The sequence below is a fragment of the Pezoporus occidentalis genome, unplaced genomic scaffold, assembly GCF_034315485.1.
Source record: "Pezoporus occidentalis ecotype Australia unplaced genomic scaffold, CSIRO_AGI_Poc_V1 ctg173, whole genome shotgun sequence".
Taxonomy (NCBI): Eukaryota; Metazoa; Chordata; class Aves; order Psittaciformes; family Psittacidae; genus Pezoporus; species Pezoporus occidentalis.
In genome coordinates, this window is record NW_026913565.1 from 612,571 (window position 1) to 636,156 (window position 23,586).

The 23,586-nt window shown below is 43.3% G+C and overlaps 1 protein-coding gene across 6 annotated transcripts in view; it reads right to left on the minus strand.

Annotated features, from left to right (window-relative positions):
- LGR4 (leucine rich repeat containing G protein-coupled receptor 4) overlaps positions 1-21,824 on the minus strand; it is a 93,265-nt gene extending 71,441 nt beyond the window's left edge. The window contains exons 1-5 of one of the 6 annotated variants that reach the window (XM_062614211.1): positions 21,688-21,824; positions 19,648-19,715; positions 18,144-18,224; positions 16,969-17,335; positions 15,528-15,675 (exon numbers count right to left, since the gene is read on the minus strand). In XM_062614211.1, the coding sequence (XP_062470195.1) occupies positions 15,528-15,675; positions 16,969-17,014 (194 nt within the window). In that variant the 5' untranslated portion in view covers positions 17,015-17,335; positions 18,144-18,224; positions 19,648-19,715; positions 21,688-21,824. Of the gene's footprint in view, positions 1-12,355; positions 12,874-15,527; positions 15,676-16,968; positions 17,336-18,143; positions 18,225-19,647; positions 19,716-21,687 lie in introns of those variants that run through there. The other 5 variants (XM_062614214.1, XM_062614212.1, XM_062614215.1 and 2 more) reach the window with 5 other exon arrangements.
- Between the last annotated feature and the right edge of the window lie 1,762 nt (positions 21,825-23,586).

Genomic DNA, 23,586 nt, shown 5'->3' on the forward strand with positions numbered 1-23,586 from the left:
CTGTTGACAAGATGGCAGCAGAACAGGGGTTGTTTGTGGTTTTAATTGCACGCATTCTTGGCTGGTATTTGCTGAAGCTTCTTGGATGACCTGCATATATTCTGTTAAAATATACTATGTACTAACTGCTTTTAAAATATAAAGCAAATACAGAGCAATACTCTGTATTTAAAATATCTGAGACGCTTCAAGGGACAGCTAAACCAAAAAGAGACTACCTCATAACGGCAGGTTAAAAAGCAATCCCATTTAAGTCCATGCTGGTGTGCCTGAACTGCAAAAGGAGAAAACCAAAATCTGTAACATAGGCAGACATTAAGGCTTTCCCAGTAATTTGGCAGATATGAACTGTTAAGAGATCTGCTATCAGCCGCCAAAGACGCATTTGCTATCAGTGCTCTGTTGGGAGAACCCTTCTGTCTCCTTTACCAAACCTTAAAACTTTGCAACTTATCTCTCAATCCATTCAGCAAAGACCTTAGATTAACTTTCAAGTCTGGATATACAAACAGATTTCCATCTATGTACAACAGAGCTAAAGAAATGGTGTCTGGACAGCAAACCTCACCATTATCAGACATAAGGCTTACACTGCAATGCAAACAGATGGCAGGGCTCAAATCCTGAAGTAGGGTGTTACTACTCAATGGGTCTTCCTTCTTTAAATTAGACATGCAAAAGGACTTGCAAAGGACATGCAAAGAAATACTGGAAACGGTCATACATAAAATACCTCTGTAATTTCACTACTGATTCACACTGTGGTTCACCTATTCTCTTAAAATCAGAAGCTACTTTTCAATTTGACATAGTAGTTTAAGAAGGACACCAGCAATTAAAACATACTTCGTACTTGGGATGAACGACCGTAGGCATTACACACTTCTTGTCCTTCTCTGCAACATCACGATGCAGAATTAATGTACTGTCTGTCAAAAGAAGGGGGGAGGGGGCGGGGAAGAGAGAGGGGGTTGATAAATGTACATATATCATGACTACTTTGTAGAAATCTCAGTTCCCCCAGTACCTCTACATTGTGAAACACCAAGCAGGGACTGGTCACACAAGAGCTATCAGTGCAACTCCTGCGTTCAACTAGTGGCTGTTGAAGAGAAGTACTCTGGAATAGGGATAACTCCTCAGTAATGCTGTAATTCCAGAATGCTGCAACAGGGCAGGAAGAACACCCAAGTTCTTATTTAAAGAAAAATACCAGCTAAAGTTCAGGATAGTACCTGTTGCTTGTTTAGCCATCCAACAGAACCAACCCCATGCAGGTGACTCTATACCCATTTTTGTCATGACTAATATTTACTACTGCAAGATTATAGAAACAAGATCAAAGTCCAGCTGTACTCTGAACAAATGCGGTGGGGGTTGGGGGGGGGAGGGGGGGTGTGATGATGAGGGAGGGGTGACAGACTCCAGCCAGCATAACATGGTTTTATCAGACACAGCAAAACAGACACATGCACAAATGTTTGCCAGTATAAAACAGACTCATGTTTTATAGAACACTCAGGGAGGATGATTTTATACTGTCATGGTATGGCAGAATTTCCCAACTTGGTGATCACTTGCACATTACTTATCATTTGAAGCATTTGCTTCTACCCTATCTATTGTGGTAACAAAGTTTACACGGGCAAAAAATTATTAGTGTGGCACAGATATTAAGGGAGCAAGCAGTCAAGGATCAAACTGCACAAAGCTCCTCCAGCCTTCCCAAATGTCTTATCCAGAAAAGCCCAAAGGGCCACAGCAGTTCCATACTAACTGCAGATGAGGAGTGAGCCCCAGGCTGTATCTTCTGCCAAGCACTCGAAAGACAGAGATGAAACAGAAGCTGTCTATTCCCATGGAAGATGCCATAGGACACAGCATTTGCTCAGCAAAGTGACCTACAATGTCAATCTGACTAATAATAAATCAAATCAGACTGGACATCAAATTTGCTGAGCCAAATTCACTGCAAAAACAGCATTAAAAAGGAATATTTTTACGTTTATGTTATCATGCCACTATTCTCTATTCCTCATGGCACTGAATCAGCTGAGACTAGGTGATGCACTATACCTGCAGGAAATGGGGAATATATTTGGCAAAATAAATATCCAAGGTATTTGGAAATAGGCATCAATCTCATCTATGTTACAGACCAGTTAGTTATTAGGGCAAAAACTTTACCTTATGTGAGTGAGGAAAAAATGGCACAGTTACTTCAGAGTTGAAAAGTACATGTACTTTATTTTAAGGAGGGAAAAACTGGCCTTGCTGCACAAATGCAGAGGCTTCTGCTGAAACACTAAAGAACTGCCATTTATTATCCTCAAACCATATCAAAACCCTGCTTAGAACTCCTAAACGTCAAGATACTGTACATTTTTGGTATGGAAACCAGAGACCCGTCTTTTCAGGAAGCAGGTTAAAAAAAACAGCATGTAAACAAACTAGTTGACAATGACATGTCAGGCAAGTCAATTCTAAGTCAATGATTGACCTGGATATTGAAGAGATTTAACGCCACCACTAAATACTTAGCACAGAGCCAGCAGATTTGCCCTTGGAAAAGACATAGATTTTCTACATCTAGCAAGACTCATACTAGTTCTGTAAAATATTAACAGTCTGGTCAATATTAGCACATATCTTTTTTTTTTCTTTTTCCCTTTTTTTATTTTTTTTTTTTATTTTTAAACCCAAATGTTAAAAGCCAAAGCAGTAAAAAAAGTACCTAAAGGCAGAAGCCTGTGCAGGTCTAAATCACCAGCAACTACATTCTCCAAATAGGGCCCCTTACACAGGACCATATCCTTTTTTCTCCCAGCTCAGTTTTCCCCCCTCTTAATTCCATAAAGACCACCACAACCCCAAGGAGACACCCAGAGGAAACACAGCAGGGTGAGAACTGCTTGAGTGAAACACAACTAAAAAAGATGAACAAGGAGTTTGCAGATTGCTGCTGGCCGCAGCTTTTCAAAATTCCCTTAAAGAATGTGTAAGTCTGGGCATAAGTGCATCAATCTTTCAAACAGTGTGGGGCTCCCTTCAGTAGGTTCAAGGGCTCCTAACTTGCAGGAGCAGCTCAGAGAGCACTGAGAGAGCAACAAAGACTGTTCTCCAATGTGAGCAATGTTTCCCCTGGTTAAAAATACATTTTTAGGCTCTCAAACACAGTACCTGAAAGAGAAGATGGTCCTTCATAAATCTTAGGTGCAAGAAACGAACGAAGGCCAGATCCACCAGTTGTGCCAAGGAGCATGTTTCCCCACAGAAAGACCCATTGCCCCAAAGAGAAAGGCCTGCACACTGAAGTCTCTTCACTTTTCAGATGAACTACCTGTACCCACTACTGTTCCAGAAAAATAGCATTCAGAAAAATAGCAAGGGTTATTTTTAAAAACATATGAAATGGAATTTTACAAAGGACAGACATGACACTCCTTAAGTGAAATTTTAGTAACAAAGAAAGGACTGAAGCTAGGCACCACCAAGTCCTTTTAATGAGGCATGGAGCAGCAAAGCTTTCCTCAACATCCTCTCCCGACCTGCACTATCCTCTCCTTCAAGGCAGTGCTGCAACAGGAGCAAAGGATCTAGGCTTTCCAGCCACAAGCCCGAAGCCTTGAATGGGGAAAAACTCTCACTTTCAAGCTAACACACCACAGTGTCTGGATCACAGGAAGAGCTAGTCCCATTTTGTGCTCTGAAAGGGAACGTAATGGGCATAGGGGGAGACAGACCCCAATGCACATTCCAGAGGGACCCTTGCATCTGCGCTCGCAACTTCCGTACCTACTGAGCACCAAATACCAACCACCACAGTACCCAGATGGTTAACAAAAAACCACAGAACCATAGAATGGTTTCGGTTGGAAGGGATAGTTCCAAACACCCTTCTGGAACACTTTTCACTAGACAATCCTCAGTATCACGTAGATGAAAGAAAGGCAACCATGGTTAACTCTACTGCCTGGTCACATTATTGATAGTGCAATGCCAAGAGCTTTGCTCTACATCCACGATTCCGGTCCCACAGCAAAGCATGTGGCCCTTAAGCAAGAGCATTTTGAGGGCTCACAACAAAAACCCTGTGGCTAGCTTAGCAATCTACCACAAAGTTTGAAGCCCCCAGCCCTCTCCCCTTGCAAAGACGGGAATGAAATATTCCATATGTTTTCTTTGTCAGAGACATGCCTATTGAAAGCACAGCCACGCCACTCTCCCCGCTGGGGCACCGGGTCAGGCTATTCATCTGTAACCATGCAGATGTCAAGAAGGTAATGGGAAAACTCCCAAACAAAAACACATTTTCACAGAACAAGGTTCTAAAATATACAACTGTGTTTGCAGCATTATTAAGCTAAATTAAACAGGTTTAGGCCTCCCCTGCATACCTCTGAAATTGCACATCCATTTATGATTCACTGCTAATTGTGTGCCAGTTAAAAACTCCAAACACATTTGCTCAAAAAGTATAGGGTGAAGAAAGTCCTTGCAAGACCTAGCATTCCTTCAGGATTGGTTGGGGAGAGGAAAGGAAGTACACTACCAAAAAAAAGTCTATGTTTTAGTAAGAGAAAGCTCAACTGGGAGCTGCAAATACAGCTGTTTCCTCTCTGAGGGCTGACTGCTCAGGGTACTCCTCAAAAAGCTCTCTACAACTTCACCTGACTTCACATTTATTTCATCTTTTCCTCAAGATAAAAAAATTAGCACTTCCTCTCTTGCAGGAAAACTAATAAAATCTCTTCTTTTCTGCCCCAAAGAGAGCCCCTTCTGCATAACTTCTATACCTTCTTCCAGACCACCTTGACGGTTTGAGGGTCCTCCTGCATTTTTAATGCAAAGCTTACAAGAATTAGTTAGTATATTAAAAAAAAAAAAAGAAGCTACATTCCTTAACCTTTGTGATAGTTTTCCTACCCCTGAAGAAAAAAATAGCTATTATTTTTTGATCTGAAGTTAAGAAAATATTAAAAACAGACTCAAAATTTACTTCAATGGTATCTTTGCTGTGCCAGAATCTTGGGGCCAAGTTGTCAAAAAACAGCAGCCATTGTCTGAATTACCTACAGTTAACAAAGTTATAAAACAAGATTTTTAATTACATGTGTATTTATCAATATTAGACTTGAAAAACATCAACAAGAAGAAATAAAACCACTGATGCACTCTGAGCATTTCAACCACAGACCTTATATACTTTATAGTTTTCTCCTGTTATACCAAACAAACTTCTGGCTACATTCAAAACTGCTATCACTTGAGAAACATGAGAATCTTTCTTCAGTAGTGAAAAAATGTATTGCTCTTACCTTCCACATACTCATGGCTTTAGAGGTTTCCCTACTGAATTGTATTCATAAAAAATAAATGCAAAAAGCACACAAGAGAAGCCTAAGGAATTTATTTTTATTTCTGTAATGCTATGTTTAAAACATTATCATATTGACCGACATGATGCATAATGCTATCGCTTAGCTGTTACGTATTCAAATTCAGCAGTCATTTTCAGACACCTACTTTAAGCTGTTGTTTTTGAGACAGTCCCCTCTGTTTTGTAAAAGATGCATATCATTACTGATGTCAGTTGACTGGTTTATGCAGAATGGGCTTTCAAATCCAGGGAGAAGCTGAAATACATACTTCCCCTAATCTTTCAGCAACATCAGTATGTTTCTGGGAAATGGAAAGTTCTGACCTTGTGACAAGCCTTTAACACTTAAATCATTCAACAGTAAAATAAAATGGATTCTACTATTTCAGCTATGTATTTTGAAATAAATAACATCAGACTTGGAAACTTTCAATTTCAGTGAAACTCTGACAGCTGTAGTAACTAAGCACTTTAAAAGAAAAGAAAAAATGGTCAATTGTTTTTTCAGGTAGATACATGCTGTTTCTGCGTGATTTAATTACACTTTCCAGGCACCCATACATTTAATGATAGATGCTTCTCATTGGGACATATCAGCTTTATTTGGAACACAAGTGAATAAATCTGGGCCTGATTCTGAAACAAGGGATTTCAAAGATGTTTATAGTGAGGGCAGTTATTTATATAGTAACATCAAGACCTTCCTCTCTTCTGCTGTGCCACCCATCGCTGCATGCAGCTCTACATCAACTGAACCAGCTGCTTGTCTATCAGCAAAGGAAATACTAACAGCTACCTCCACATTTCCAAAAGGGCTGTGCAGGGCAAGCCGGTGGTGGGAAAGCTTCGAGAACCAATATCACATGACCAGAAATCTCTTCTCAGACCAAAGTTTGAGAACGTCTTATCAGAAAACTGCAGCCGTACCTGAAAGGCAGGTATGGGAAACCACAGAAGAGTATTTCCCCTGCAACAAAACCCTAGGTCACTACAGCAGCAGATGGCGAGTTTACCAGGTGGGGAGGACTCCCAGGGACCATTAACCCATGAAATCCTGTTCATACGTCTGTTGGCAAACATCTCAGAACATTTAAATCTCTGTCGCTTCATTTTTCAGGCTTCTTGAGATAGAGATGGCTGCTTCTCTTACCCCTCTCTCATGTACCCTTTCCCACCTTTGTCTCCTATTTCTAGATCACACACATTTCTTATAATTCTCCCTCAAGCTATTTTTGACTTTCTGCTTCTTCCGTAAAGAACCCCAAAACCACAACTTGGCAGCACAGAGCTGCTGCCTGAAACACATTCATCCCTTAATAGAATAACTGCTGGCCATGAAGTCCCATGCGGCCATGCTGAAGCTAACCAGCCCCATCCATTTCACTCCCTTGCCTGCTTGCAAAACAAGGAGCAGGCAAACCTGAGCTGTTAGCAAATCCTCCATAATATAAATACATCATCAGCTCCTGCCTATTCCTAAAAGGAGGGCCGCCTTTAGGAAGAAGCTTTTAGGAAAAGCACAAGGGTGGCTGAGAGGAGGGTCTCAGACACTCAGAGACACTCCTGAAGCCCCGCAGCTCCTGGGCTCTCTAAAATGAGATATGGGTGCTCAGCCCTTCAGAAATCTAGGCCAGTAATTTTCTCTGGGTAAATAAGAGCTTGTGTTCTGCAAAAATTGCTGGCTTAGATGTAGAATACAAAACAAATAAAGATCCTTGCGGAGGAGGTTTCTTTGGGTTTTGTTTTGTTTTTCAGTCCTTATATTACAGTTTCCATATTTTGCATCTCAAGCAGAGAGTTATTAGTAAATTCCTCTCAAGAACTGAAAAGGTAATTATCTACTAGCATAAACTTGCTCACATTAAAGTCCAACTTTTTTTTTTTTTCCACGCTGAAGAATCATCTTAGCATTTATTCCCCAAAGTTACACTTAGGAGCCTCTGCCAGGAAGCATCAAACAAGAAATGTCATATTGCTGATACAAATGCTCAACGTACAAAATAAAACCCAAATACCTGACAAATTACATGCTACAGCAGGGTACTGTTTTTTTTCGGGGGAGGGATAAAAGAAAAGGAGGAAAACACCAAATTTTCTGCCAACAAAGAAGATTAAAAGGGTAAAAAACATTTAACAAACTTTGAAACAACAAACACCACACTTTTCTGTTCTCTACCCAAGAGCATCTACTTGTTTACAAGACTGACTGACAAATCAGACAGCCTGAAATTAATCATAAAGACTCCTACCTTTGAGTGAAAGCTGCTGGAGAGACTGCCACTGCGTGCTGCTGGATACTGTATCAAACTCAAGTCCCCCTTCCAGCCCATGGAATTGCATAGGCATGTACAAATGCAACAGCATTTCTGCCAACTAACAGGAATATTCCCATTAAAATGATGTGACTGTGTCTTTCCAAAACTAGTATGGGAAATAGGCTTTTAAAAAGCCAAAATAAGTCTCTTATAACTTGCCATCCCATCACCACCATGTGGCATAAGTAAGTGAAAAAACTCAACGGTGTCACTGTAAAACCTTCAAACCTCTAATTAGATAAGGCTTTTCTATCTCAGGAGAACTGCAATTACGCTACATTTTCCAGACTCAAGGTCATGTCTGGACATCTTTACTTTTCACCATAATAACTCTGCTAGACAGCCTTCATAAAATCTCAGCCATGTCCTTTCTTGTGCTTATCTGACCAAAGCAGGATGGTAAATATCTGTGTGTTTGTATGGGACGTATTAAAAGAAGACATCTCACATCTATCTACTGCATTTCATCACCATCCTACAAAAAACGAAAGTGCCAGATGAAAAGACAAATAACGAAATTCACAAGCTCTGCTGAGTCCAAACAGAACCATACCATTTTTGCCATTGATACATAAACAGAGCAGGACATGAAATGCTAACATGAAACAGTGTAGATACTACCAGACAGTAAGCACACTGTAAAAAAAAAAAAAACCAACCCAGAGGATCAAGTCTCTGTGATTGCTGAAGTAACCTGTGGTACGAAACACACAAAAGAAGGGTCCTTCTAGGCTGCCACATCTTGATCTTACAAATCTTGTACATAACACAGCACACAGAAAGACAGCCAGTGTTAGGTTAAAGGAGTAATAAAAAAAAAAACAAAAGGACAAAGATGACTGTTTCAGACTGAAGTTCTATCCTCTAAAGCAGCCAGGACTCATAAGCCTGCCTTTCACAACTCAAAGCAAACTTAAAGCAGGGGACCCTGCCACTCCCTAAAAATACTAGCAAGAAGCACCAGAAGGGAAATCAGCTGTATTGTTTTTACCTTTCAAGTGCCCAAAATACAGTGGCAGGCACTGAGAATGGACTACATTCCTCATGATTGTCAGGCAAGCCCCTAAAACAGCCAGGTCCAGGTAAGATGCCTCCAAAGTCACCAGCTAGAATTACCTGCTTTTCATCTCCTGCACAAGACTCATGCATGTATTAAACCTCTAAAACTGCAATCTGAGTTCTTAAACTGACACCCATTAGAAACACAAGTACAAGTATGCCCTACCATAACTGTCTTCCACTAAAATGGATGTTTTCTAGCACATGGCATATGAAATATCATAGCAAAGATCAGGCGTGTACCGCATTGGTTAAAAAACCCAAACAAACAACATTTTCACATTCTTGCACAGGCATCTCAACTTGCTAGACGACAGTTATTTTGCAACAAAGCACAATCACAACCTTCATAAACAGAAAATCATGCAGCTGGTAATTAAGAGTTACATAAACACCTACCTAAATTATACAGAACAAATGGCCGCCTACAGTAAAAGTATCAAGTAATTATCCATGGTCATGTCCTCCTGACTCCCCCCCATCCCATCCCCTCCAGCCCCTCACAGTGCCCAGATCTAGTGCTGCCCCCCCTCTCTTGTCTATCTCCCCAAAATCTCTCCACCAAGATGACTGTGGCTGGGATGACGTACTCACCTTTCTTCATTCAAATTCTATCTCTCAAAGCACACTGATGACTCAAAAGTAATGAGCTATAGATGCCATCTTTCCAAGCTGCTTGGTCTGATGCAACTACCCTCATGTAACCACGCTGCACATCAGTAACCATGCAACCATGGATCCCCCTGCTATCATCCCAGTCCTCCTCTCCCTGCACCTAACATCATGGTTGCAGAACCTTTTGCCAGGTATGAATGGAGCGGATTTAATATACATTCCACAAAAAAAGAAAAATAATAAAAATTGTTGTGTTTGGAGGAGCTTTCTAACCACTGCAGTAAGCAAAGAATGAGCACCAAAGCAGTCAAGAGCTGAGGAATGGGAAATAAGGAAAGAGGGGGGGAACCTGAAAGGAGGTACTTCTGAGGCTCTACAGAAGTCACTGCCTGACCACTCATGGCAGCCTGGGAAACAGGGCTGTTTTCAAAATACACCTTTGGAAGTTATGTTAAATTATGAAAATTAATGTGAATAAATTAAGACTGCAGGAAAACAGATGGAAGAAGAATTAAATACCAACCCCCTTCCACAGTTCTCAACTGCCTCAAAACTCATTCACTGCCAACTTGGGTCAATAGTGAGCTAATTTCCTTCAGTTGCTCTCTCCTGGCCAAAGCAGGAAAGCAGGCACAACTTTGCCTCAGTATCACAGAACACCACCTGTAACACTCTTCCAGCCACCTCTGCTGTGCTGTGGACTTGCTGCTGCTACGGCTATAATCAAAAAAAAAGCCCTGTAGCAATGCTAAGGGTATTTCCTGGCATCCTTACCTTGCCTGACAAAAAGCATAGCAAAGCTTTCTTCTCTTCACATAGCTAAGACACTTTGCTATAACACAAACATGTCAGCTGCGGGGCACAGGGAGGGGGGATGTTATTTTCTTTCTTTTTCACCCCTCCTCACAAGCCAACTCAGCTTCTCTGGCAAAACTGTACATTGCCCAGGCCAGGCAGGTCTGAAATGAGCTTTCTATTGCCTACAAAACTGTTTTCTACATATCCTAAACTTCCTGTGGCCTCACTACAACGGAGACTATTCAAGCACAGAAGTGCCAAGAAGTCACCCTTTTTGTTCCTTCTGTAAACAAGGGCACGGAACTAAACACAAGTGGGGACCAAGAGTTTCCTTCACTGCCACAGAACAAGATACCTAGAAAGTTTCTGCTCAGATTTAAGGGTCATAAAACCAACAGCGACACAAGTCCATCATGAAATATGCTGAAACATATGAAGATCTCTTACCAAAGGCCTTCAGCTGGCTTCGGGAAATTTACCTGGAACTTGCAAACTAAAACTCTTCAGCGACCTTATCTCTAATGGGTGTTGGCTATGACAACTTGTACCATTAGACAAGGAATGCCATGTTGCAGGCACAAAGAGATGTACCGAGCCCATTTTTACAAGACAGCCAGACAACATAATAGCCATGAAACCTGGCACTTAAATGTGTCTTTTACCAGATAGGCTTCAAGTACTTGATGAAACTGGGTAACTTTCCTGTTTTGTCTGTGAAGAGAAGACAATTTACCAGCGAATCCAAGGCTTCATGACAACAGCTCACGACTCCCTACCCCACACGCTCACAAAACACCATTTCTGCCAGAAAAACCACCACGAAGTCAGTTCCCAACAACGTAGCACAAGCACAGAAAGGAACAAAGTATTTCAGCATAGGTAACAACCAAGACCCGTAACTTTTGCCATTCATCAGGTACTACACAAGCAAAAGGCTCAGTAACCTTTCTCCACCCAGCTTGAACAACTAAAAGGAGAAAAAAAAAAGAAAATAAGTAACGCAAACAGGTAGAAGAAATTGTAAACGTGCTCAATAAACAAAACATCCAGCACCTAAGAATCAGACTCGCTTTGCATATTAAGTATAGGCAAACAAAGAGGGGGGAGGGGAAAAAAGAAGTGACATTTTCGTAGGCATATGCCGCTGCTGTATTTTGACAACACGGCAGCTCATTACTGATGTGAACCCATGTGCTGTCACTTGCCGGGGTGCACTCTGTGCTGTATGCTGTAAAGCTTTAGCAATAACAGACCTGACCACTGGCCCATATAAGGCCTCGCTTCAAATCTTTGCTGAGAAGCGGGGCAAGACTGACAGGTTTTGTTGTGAAACTTAACAGGTTTGTGGATTAGCAAAGCTACCATATTGAAAGCTGCAAATCCCTCTCTGGTCATGTCTCCACAAAACAGAGTGTTCATTCCTCAATTAAAATCGTTATTATTGAAGTTATCAAAATTCAACGCAACACCCACCAGGTTGCGTCTGCTTTACAGTATCATCACAGGATACCAGAGAAAGGGGTTTCAGGGTTTGTATTTTTCCCTACCCACAAAGAAAACGCAACAAAGCTCACGACACTTGTTTAAGCTGGGATTTTTTCCAAGGTTCAGCTGTGCATATACACTGTGAGGTTTTGTAACAGTAAAGGCATCCTTATTTAACTGATTCACGCATGCTGAGGACTTGAAACGCCTTGACTTTAGGGAGATCAGGTAGCCTGGGAGCTGGTTTCTGAAGAAAACTAAAGAGAAAGGCTCTGCAGTACGAGGACATAGCACAGAGGCACACACACGTGCAGGCAGCGGCTCCCCTGCCTTAGGACGGCACCAGGAGCCCATCGAACCGTACGGGAGCTCTCCCTCCGCCAGCAAGGCTCCCCTCGCCAACCCTCCCAGCCTTTAAACCTCCGAGAGACCAGGCCGGGCCCCAGCGCTGTGGGCAGCGGCCGGGCCCAGGTGCCGCCTCGGGCCCCACCGCCCTCACCTGCCCCTGTGAGCGGCCCAGCGGGCCCCGCCGCTGCCCACAGGCCGCCACCCGCGGGCCGGAGGGGGAGCGCGGCGGCCGCGGTGGTGGCCGTGTTAGACCCGCAGCAGCAACAAAAGATACGTAAACACATGGTTGGGGGGGGGGGGGTGTAAGTAAAAGGGGACAAAGCACCCGCCCGCCCCGGCCCCCACCCCGACTCACAGGGCGTGCGTGAAGGCGCTGAGTCCCGGGGGCACGGCGGCCAGCCCCCGCCCGGAGCAGTCCACACCGCGGTCACCGTCGCAGCTGCAGGACGCCGGGCAGGGCGGGGGGGACGCTCCGCCGCTGGGCCCGGCCCAGCTCCCCAGGCCCCAGGCGACGAGGCCGAGCAGAGCGAGGCACCGCATTGCCGGCCCCCGCCGACCACAGGCTCGGCCCGCCGCCCTCCGCACACCGAGCCTCGCCACCGGCGGGCGGAGAAATCCGAGAGGTTTAAAAACAGCAACAACAATCGCAACAAAAGGTAAATATAAAAAGGCGCCTCCGGCCGGCCGGCCAGCGCGGCGCTGGGGCCACCTCAGCGGCGCGCCCGGGAAGCCACCCCTCCGCCGCCCGCCCGCCCCATCCAACGCCCGCCGCCGCTGCTCATCTCAATCCAGCAGGTCCCGTGCGGCGGCGGCCATGGCCGGCTCAGCCCCCGCCGCTGCCGGCGGGTGGCGGTCCCCAGGGAGCGCGGAGCGCGCCGGCTACCGTGCGCCCCGGGCCCGGGCCCCGCGGCGGGGCTGCTTCGCACCGCCCGCCCCAACCCAAGCTTGGTCGCTACGAGCCGCGACGGCTGCTGCTCTGCGCCCAGGGCAGAGATGCGTATGCTAATGAAGCAACCACCCCCGCCACCCGATTGGGGCAGAGCTCATTAATATGCAAAGCAGAGCGCGGTAACAGCCAATGGGCGAGGGGGGGCGGGAATACCCTTCTGCAGAGACCCCGCCCCTACGCGCTCCTGTAGGCCCCCCCGGACGTTCTGCGGGAGCTGCCGCGACCCCCGGGACCGGCCCGGACTCCCGATCCCGGTGCCCGTCGGGATGCCTCCGGGATCCTCAAACGTGACAGAAGGACCTCAGCAGCCGTGGGGCCAGGCTGTCCCTGTGCTGCAGGAAAACACCGGTCCCGCACCCCAGCCCGTGCCGCCAAGTGCCGGCATGAACTGCTTCCCGACTTGCGCCCCCTGAGAGGTGAACAGCAACAGCCGGCTCCTGGGCCTGGTATAAGAGGAGGCTGACTGGCACTGCCTCTCCATCCCTTTGAGCAGGCATGCGGTGTCGTGCTGCTCCCTGACTGCTAGACCTAGGGAAGAGGGAATGCATCAAAACTCATCTCAAAACAGTTTTGCATTGAAATAACTGTTTCCCAGGCACACACACACACCCCCCCACCCCCACCCCCCCCCCCAGATGGTATCTGGCTTTGATGACAGGTCTGCACCGTAACCACACTTAATGCCAGGGGCCACTCCATGTCCTCTTCTCCTTATTGCCTTAAAACAAGCAAACAAACAAATCTGAAAACCCATCTACCCTTGGGGTTAGGATCCTCCATTTTTACTTTGGATGTCTGTTATCTACAGCCACCACCCGCAATAAGCCACGTGTTCAACTTGGCTTTCCTATGCTCCACACAATCACTGTGTCTTACTGGGGATGTCACAGCAGCAGCACTCAGGCCACACCAGTTGGGCGCTCTCACTGTTGGCTCCCTCTGGTCCAGACCCTGTAACAGGCTCTGAGGTGACAGACCTGGCTGAAGTGAGCACTGTGATGGCACCAGAGCCTGCCCCAGTGGCAAACACACCATCTATTTTACATGTCTGCTTGGGATGCTCTGAAATTGCCTGGGGAGCTGCCTCCCCGGTTCTGTCATCGGCACAGCCCCTGGGTGCAGCCTGAATCACAGCCAGGCAGGTGGCTGCACTGCCCAACCCAAACAGCACAGGTCCCAGAGACCCCATGAGAGATCCAAGCTTTCCTAAGCCCTTCTGTCACTACATAGGTACCATGCTGTTCATTTTGTGGATCAGTGATGGAGGAGCACAGAAACAGGGAAGTGACTGACAACCTGCTTCCGCTGTAGGAAGGAAAACGTAGAATCATAGAACCACAGAATGATTTGAGCTGGAAAGGACCTTAAAGGTCCCCTAGTTTCAAACTCCCTGCCGAGCAGGGACACCTTGCACTAGATCAGGTTGCTCCAAGCCCTGTTCAATCTGGCCATAACACTGCCAGGGATAGGGCAGCAAACGGGTCCAACAACATCACCCTATGTGCACCTAGCTCCACTGACTGCCCCAAACCCAAGAGCAGATTTGCAATAATGATTGAACCTCAGTCCAGATCAAGAACAACTGTGCAACACGTGGCGTGCTGGTACTGACTTCAAGTTGCTGTAATAGCATCCAAACCAGGAAGCAAAGAGGCAGTGTTCACAGCAACCCTGGCTCGTCACCTGTGCTCTGATCCATGTTGCCGGGGGGGGGGGGGGGATCAGGAGCTGAAGGTCCCCCACACCTTACCTTACCACGGGCTGCCTTCACCAACATGGACATTGCAAAGGAGACTCTCTATGCTGGGCTGAGGTCTGGGCTAATCTCACCTTTCCTGTGCTGAGGTGGGGGAAAAGGAGAATGGCATCAGCTTCAAAGTGTTCACTAGGTGACATTTCAAAATCAGGCATGTAAAGAGCTGAAGACTGAAAATCGTCTGTGCTCAAGATGGTAGAGTACACATCAAGGACACTAGAAATACAGATCTTCCAGACACAACCTTTACCTCCTGTATTTCTCCTTATCATTTTTCAATGGTTAATTCCTTTCTAAAAATATTAACATTATTTTACCTAGTTACTGAAAATACTATTCTCTTCCATACTGGGAATCCTGTTCTCGATACACTGATTTTGTATGAACTTCATCATTCATCACTGCAAAAACAAGGTCATTTTAATAACTTGCTATGTGCTTGTCTTAATACCAACTAAGCAGTACAAGGTTCCCATCAAAACTGAACATACCAATGTATGATAAGGCTTTGCCATACATATATAGACACATATGATTGCCTGTCCTTCTCCCTGGTTGGTCTTGTCAGCAGAAACATGTCAAAACTGTGTTGTCCTGACTGCCCCTGAGGCTAAAAACACTGCACATTCATGTCACTGTTTCTGTGTCTGTGTTCAGGGACAGCAATGGAGAAGCAGCAACCACAACAGGGAAAAAATAATTAAAAGGAATTATTTTCTGGCCATATTTCCACAAGCAGACCCAAACCAATCCAGGTAAGCAAAGTGACCTCCTCTCCCCGCCCTGACTGGCGAAGAAAAACAGCAGAGTGCTTATACTTACTCTGTAAACAGTCTCACTTCACTAACCAAAGATAATGGGAGCAGAAATGGCCCACAGTGACTGCACGGTGTTGGGAAGATGAACAGGAGCACGGAGCATACTTTGTACTGCAGCAGTGGCGACCTGCAACACCTGCAGAACTTCGCTGCTGGAAAAAACAAGGACAAATGACTTCTAGTAAAACAGGGTAACAAAGCACTTTTTTCATCCTTTGAAAACACTGGAATAGTTTTATTTTTCGTTTCAATCTTTGCCTGGTTTCAAATCTATCCATTTCTTTTCCCAGCCTGGCTTCAGGTATTTTTTTCCTTAGTGGAGCTATCTCAAGTCTCCATCTTCCAAACTTCTGTCCTAGAAGCAATCCATTTGTTCTTTCCAATCAGATGATACTGCTTTGCTTCTTCCAGCTAGTCCATAACTTGTTCTGGTCAACGAACCAATCTCTGGCTCTCCCTTGCTATAGCACCATTCAAGGACTCTTCTCCATCAACAGCCCACGTTTCTCTCTCTTCTTATGCAGCCATCAGTTTCCAGGCATTTATTGGGTTTATCTTCCTTTATAAGGAAAACCCTATTGTTTATTGCAAAGCTGGTTTGTTTATGTAACAAATATCTACATGCTGAGGTATTTTTAAGCTGAAAAACATTATGGGTACATTTTATTAAATTACTTATTTAGCTAAAAATTGTACTCATGGACTTTGAAATTATCATAGTTTAGAAACCTAGTCTGAAACAATCCTCAGCGTCACAAATTCCAAGAAGCATCCTCCAAAATACGGCTTGTTTAAAAAGAAACAAATATCCCCCCCAAAAAAGAACATAAACAAACAAGACAAAAGAAAAAAAGAAAAAGAAAAAAAAAAAAAACACCCACAAAACAAAGGAGAGAAAAAATCGTCTTTTAAAACAGGTGAGGGAGATGAGGATCTGACACCCAAGTCAGTTAAAGAAAAAAGGAGAAATGGAAGATTCACTTTGTTTGAGCTGTGGAGAAAACTGGAAAGGACTATAAACCATTGCTGCATGAGATCTTCAGGATTTAGAGCCTGATGTAGAGGTAGGTGTCTGTGAAACTTGTCAAGCATTTGCTGAAGAGGCACTAGGAAAGCTTCAAAGACACATGGGAAAATTCTAAAGAACCTGGGCACTGGATTTTTTTCTGCTATTGCCACAAAACTGTACAGCAATACAATAATTTCTGACAAAAGTCTGACAACAGTCCTACTTCAAAGACACAAATATGTTTGGATTTGACTTGAGTTCAATGTGAAAGAGCATACAGATGAAGACCTGAAACACACACATAAATAAATACAGTATGAAGTGTGACTGGAGCAGCAGAACTCAAGGCTGACTTGAGGGGAATGAGAATGTAAAGCTCATAGTCATGATTTGTTTCACTGTAAGAAATTCTTAGACTTTATAACAGGTAGCTCACCAGTACTGGACCAGCACATCATTCTCAGGTTTTCCTTCTCCACCATTGCTTTTGCCAACTGATGCCATTGGGGCAGCGCTGATTTAAGTCTGATTTGTGCAGATATTGCTATAGACCATGCTAATATTGGTCCAAAGTGGGGAAAAGTCTGGCAGAGGGAGGTAAGGGCTGACACTCAGCCTTGGGAAAAATGATCCTGTCCATGACTTGACACAGGCAAAACCAGCACCAGCTTTTTTACCTTCAGCAACTGACTGTCAGAGCTAAACTGAAGAGCCAAGGGGATGTGCATGGAGGCTTCCACCTACACGCTGGGGTAAGACGCTGTCAGTGTACTGGTCCTGCATCATGAGCTGCTCCATCCCTGCTATGAAAACACAAACACAGTTTAGAGCAGCTTTAATTTTTATTTATCTCTGTCTAGTGATAAAAACCCAAGGTTTACACTCCAGCAGGCTAGAGATAGAGCTGAGAGATATATCCAAACCCTACTGTACCCAAGCATCATCAGCAAAAGCTGCTGCTGCTGCTATTTGAGCCTTGTACTGCTAGAAATTCAATTAACACTTTGATTTCAGTTCCAAGGAAATTAACGTTATGCCAGAGAGCATCACACGGAGCTGCTATGAGGAGGGAAAGCACCAAGTCTGGAATATCTGAAACTGACAAAGCAAGCTCTCTTAAAAATTATACTCCTTTCCAGAAAATAGGCTGGGGCTTTTAGTCAATTGAAGTAGAACGGAAAATTGCTTCAGGAAACAAGCATCAAATGAAAAAGAGAGGCTAAACTAAGTTCAGAGTTTTGTTAAGAAAATGAAGGTAAAGATTCAAACCTTGGTGTAGCAGGTATGATTTCAGGCTTCATGAAAATGCTTAGACTGAAAAAAATTCAGAATTATTTGGTGGGGTTAAAGGGTTGCCAAGAAAATTACTTTGTCAATAGGTATTTTACATCTCTGTAACACAAAAAAACCTAATCAAGACAAGCAAGACCACCAAGATCCAGCATTCAAAACCAGCACTTGGAGAGCAAAGAAATACACAACTTAAATACTAAATAAAAACAGGAAAGAAAATTCATTTTAAAAATGCTCATAATTAAACATTCTCTATAGGTAAACAATACTTCCAATGGTGCAGTGCCTCTACACCATTCCTGTATATGAATTACTTACGTGGTCCACTGTGTAATGTATTTTGCAGTCTATCCTTGCTCAGTTACTCCAGAAGCTGCCTCTGGAATGCAGTAGGCTGGGCTGTGAACAGAAAAGGAATGTTACACCGTAAGTACGAGAGAATAACACCAGGCAGCTTATTCCAACACCTTCAGTAAATGTGATAGAGCAAAGCCAGAAGACAGGAGAGCCCACAGCAGTGTGTGGCTTGCTTGCTGTTTTTCTGTTTGCTTGAGTTATTTTAGCCTAGTGGCAGCTCCTCAGCTGTCTAGAATTAGCTTTGGATATTCTCCACTACTAAGTATTCACCTTGAGGAAAAAAAGGGAGAACAGTTCCCACTTTAATGCAATAGCATCATAACATAACAGATTAATTTTATCATAGCACTCTAACCCAAGGTTAATTTTCCTACAAAATATTCATTACAAGCACATTAAATCAAGTTTTTTGACAGGCATTCTAGCATGACATAATTCTAACATTAAAACAAATCAAACGACAGCCAAAGCGAGATCAGCTCATGACTGGGTGTTTATATATGATGATTAAATGCTTTGCAGGGAAGGGGTCCCAAAGAAGTAGCATCATAGAATCAGAGAAGTACAAGAAATGCAGTAGACACAGAGCCACTGTTACTAAGAGCTGAGTAGGGAAACACCCTGCAAGAACAAAGCCTAATAGCTCAAAGCGAAACCTACCCACTAATTCAACTGCTGAAAAGACAACATCCATATCCACTGGTAGGTATTTTGTGCATTTTAGCATATTTCAGGGTAGGTGGTCAGCTGAAAAACAGCAAGAAGGCAGGCAAGGGCAGGCAGGATCTAGCTGGGCTTACCCAGCACACTCAAGAGGCAGAGAAAAGGCCCTACTAACCCCTGTTTCCCAAAATCCTCCCCAGAAAACAACAGGAGTTTTATTTTAAGCCAAACAGCATAGTTTCAACTTTTTTTATACGCCACCAAAACACTGAGCAGTATAAAATTTAAGGCAAGATATTATACTAGGAATTAAAAAACTTAAATGAAGCAGTGCTTTAAGGGCTAAATCTGCCTTCGCAGAGGACCAGCTTAAGGATTATGTAGTTTTAAATCCTACTTATATCCTGTTTTGAGGAATTATAGTAAAGCCCAAGTAATGTAACGGAGTAAAATTAACTTCAATGACAAATTACTCCCAGAATGTGCCCGCTGTCATAAGCTGTTTAGGAAAATATTTTAAAAGCTCCTGTGTTAGAATGAATAAAATTATTTTAAGTATTTTGTCACAGAAAACTTGATTTGATATATTACCTATTACCACCACAGCATAACCCAAACACTCTGGGAAAAGAAATACACATGGAGCAATACATGGGAGTTTATAAGGGAACAATTAATCATAATGCAATCACTTGGTCACAAATGATTTTCAGTGCAGTGCTAACAAATGATTTCTTTTTAAGTCACAGATATGGGAATATCCCTGGTGAAGACTGAGGGGATGCAAAATAAGGTTGGATACCTTATTTTGGTATGTTTTCTGAGATGACTAGGTCACTCACGAGACTGATTTCTTCCTTTAAATGGAGTCTTAAAAGACAAACAGAAGCAATGGGTTTGGTTTGTTGTAGCATGGCATGCAACTCCTCATCACTGTCTAATGCTTTGTCTGCATTGCTCTTACTCAGATGCTGCAGCAGTACAGAGTTTTTGTGTTCCTATTTTTAAGGAGTATAAACATCACTAATCTGTACACACCTTAGTTTCTATAGGATTGACTTCAGATTGTCCTTTTGAAAGGCCCTTACAGTTACAAGGCAACTGACTCAACAGGCTCTGGCAGAGTCCCTATTACCAGAGTAACCAAGGAATCCCAGACTGATTTTAAGTAGCTTGTACCTTGGGGGGGGAGGAAGGGAAAAGAACTGCTAACTAATTATGACTCGTCATCAAGTTGAGCTATCAGATACTAAACTATCATCAAAATTGGGGGGCATAAGCAAACACTAGACATTTTGAGCCTCTCTTACCCTATCTTATCCTCCCTGCCAATTTTTTATCCTTGTTTTTTTTGCTCACCACAAAGTAATTTCCCATCATTTCTGTCTGGCTTGCCATGCAGCAAGGTTCAAGTTTTGTTCTGTAGTGTGAACTTAAAGCAAAACCCACTCTGCACCTGCAGAACAAACTGAAGAGCTGCAACAGCCAGAGCACTATGGAGAACAGCCCTGCTTCCAACTCTCAGAAGGCAGGTTCTTACAGTTCTTCTGCCAGGTGGCAGTCCTCTCGCAAATACTGAAGCCAGGCTTAACCCAAAGCCTGCCTTCAGTATTTGCAGATGGGGTGTATGCAACAGAACAAGATGCAGACAAGTAAGTCCTGGAGAAGCCATGAGTGTTTCTCCACCTCAGGGATCAACTCACTTGGAGACAGCCAACTCATTCCTGGAAATATTTTTATGTTGTCTTCTCTGTCATTATGTTAAGAAGGGTATATAAAAGCTGAAAAAGCCTTCAGGTTCTGAGATCACAACCAAGGCTCAAGGTCACACCATCTATTTCCACTGTGGAAGGGCTGATGCTCTCCAAGGGGCCAGGTGCTTCTCAAAGATGCTTTTGGTGGAGCAGAGCAAACATACCAGCCACTGATGGATTGCTACCTGGGCCATAGAGCCACTGGCCACCATACCAAGACTGACCTAACAACATCATACAGTGCTTAGCATGCCAGACAGGATATGGAAATTAACGTGAAAACTTTGGGGGACACCCAGGCCGAAGCAACAAACCTACTTGCCAATGCTTAATAAATGACAGAAACTTCAAAGACAACCCTCACTTTTCATAAGAAACTGCAATCCTTTACCATCATGATCCATTTATTTTATTACTTATCTAGTTGCTTTCTGCTTATCTAATTAGAATTACTCCTGGTATGTCATTTGAATACATCCTCACATTTCTCTAAAGCTGTTGTTCTACAGATTGATTGCGTTGTGCTCCACATCTAACACCAGCAGCATCTTAGACACATGTTATCCACATTTAATACTTTCACAAAACAGCAGCACAAATACAATTTCTTAGGGACACCACATCATGGAGATGATTGGAAAAAAATGCACGTCTACCGCAGGCTCTCCGCTTCAGTAAGATTAGTCAGGAGCCTGCCAAAAAAACAGCGGGTTTTAATATGCATAGGTATTCGCATCTCAAGCTGCCTGCTTGTGCTGAGGGACAGGCTCACTTTTGTATGCCTCAGAGAAGGGGAAAAAAAAAAATAGTTAAATTGGTCTCAAATTATTTGCAGAGGAAACTGCAAAAAAGCCTTATTTAATTTTCTACTGTATTTTCCCCCCACTTCTCATAAACACTTATCTTACAATACCAACCCCAAACCCTACAACTTCTTAGCAATAGATTGAGGCTCTCTGGAGCCAAACTATTTGTCCTGTGTTTGTACACTGCAAAACACAATAGGATCCTGGTTCAAACCCGGGACTTCTAGGGGTTGCTGCAATGCCAGTAATACAATAAATTACTAACTTTTGCCTTTTACTTACAGCCCCTTGAAGCAGGTGAAAGGCCTAATGACTTATTCTCCTGCTGTCAGCCATCCAGTCTCCAGCACAGATTAGATTTGATTCAGACAATGCTACTGTACTGCTTGGGCAGAAAAGCAGAGCCACGATTAGATAAGAGCCTGGTAGATGTGGTTTTACTTACCTTTGGAAGTATACAATTCCAAGTCTTGCACTGTTTGGGAAGACGACTTCTTGATTGCATTTCAGGTTTTTTTTTTGCACCTCTACAAATCTATTTTCTATATAGGCAAGGAGAAATCCGAGATAAAACATGGAAGAATGTGTGTCTGAGCTGCCTAAAAGATATGGTAGGATGGAAAAAAAAAATCCAGTAACTTCATACAAAAACCTGGATAACTTAGATCAACATGCGGAGGGGATGGAATGAGATGATCTTTAAGATCCCTTCCAACTGTAATCATTCTATGATTCCACTTTTGCCTTCTATGCTACCAAATCAGATTAACCAGCCAGGAAAATATACTATTAAAAAAAAAAACCCAAACCCAAAACAACTGTTGAATGAGAGGCACAAAATTTACTCTAGAGGGAGAAAATGACTAAGTATCACCATTTCTCTATAGGACACATAACTGCAATGTAAGGTTTCATAAAACTGAACATGATCACCTAGCACTACTGCAACATATCCATCTTTACTCCAGCTTCCATAGTAACAGAAGCCTTTCTATACAGGCAAGATTTATCAATACATTGAGCTATACAATTAAACAGAAACAAGGGTTATACAGATATCCGAGGACTGTTCAGTTTGGAATTAATACACCCAGTTTCCCAAAGTCTTGCAACAAAGGTTCTTAATTTTCCTTTGAGGAGTGGGGAAGAAATGACTAACGTGTCTGAGCAGAAGACTTGATTTTAAACCTTTTAAGCCTTTGTTATCAATAAAATACCCAATTTACTTCAACCAACCAACCAAAGGTGAGGGATGCAAAGAGTTCATTTTACTTCTCACGATTTTGTTACTCCAGACCCAAGACGTGTCTCTAAATCAACAAGAAATAGTAGCTCATCAGAACTTCAATACTAACTTAATTTTAAAAGGCTTCCCTGCAACTCCAGTTGCAGTTTTCGTGACTGGGGGTTTGTTTTTTTTAACAGTTACAACTAGCTACCGATTTTATCCTGGGGCACGCTCCTGAATCTCAGATGTCTTTTTGAGTGTGCTATCTCAGCCTCAGACTCTCCAGGCAAAGGACAACTTCCCTATAAAAGTGAACATGGCAACCCTGGCTTTTCTCTTTTAACCAGCTTCAAATCAGGATTTTACCAAAGAATCACAGAAACCGTGCTACTAACTGCTCTGTATCTCATGCTTCCCTGTAATTTCAACCAGTTTGCCTACCTTCCATGGTTCTCACCCTCACACCAGTGCAATCCCTTTGACCATGTGCTTTTCGAGTTCACTTATGTCCATGGCAATGGACTCAACAAAACCTGACAACACCATTCATGTTTTCTGCTAGCTTAGGGCACTAAGCTTGTTTGGGTATCAACTGCTAGATACAGTTGAAAATGTAAGTCAGAAATTAAGGATGTCCCACCAACTTTTTCAGTTGTTTTAAAATCAGTTAAGCCAGTAACTACAACGAAAAACATGACATTGATGAACTGCAGCTTTTTAAGCTATGAAATGACATTAACTTCAGTCTTTGCTTCCATGTTGTAAGCCTTATGCTTATGTATCATTTGAGTTTATGCAGCTGAGGACTATGGAGGTGTCAAAAATGCAGGAGGCCCAATGTATTATACTTGGTACTTGAGAGCATTTCCTTCTCCAGCACTGGGGTAGGAAAGGAAAAAAATCCATACACAATCAGGAGAACTAACTAATAACAGCTTGAAGTTTTCCTCTTC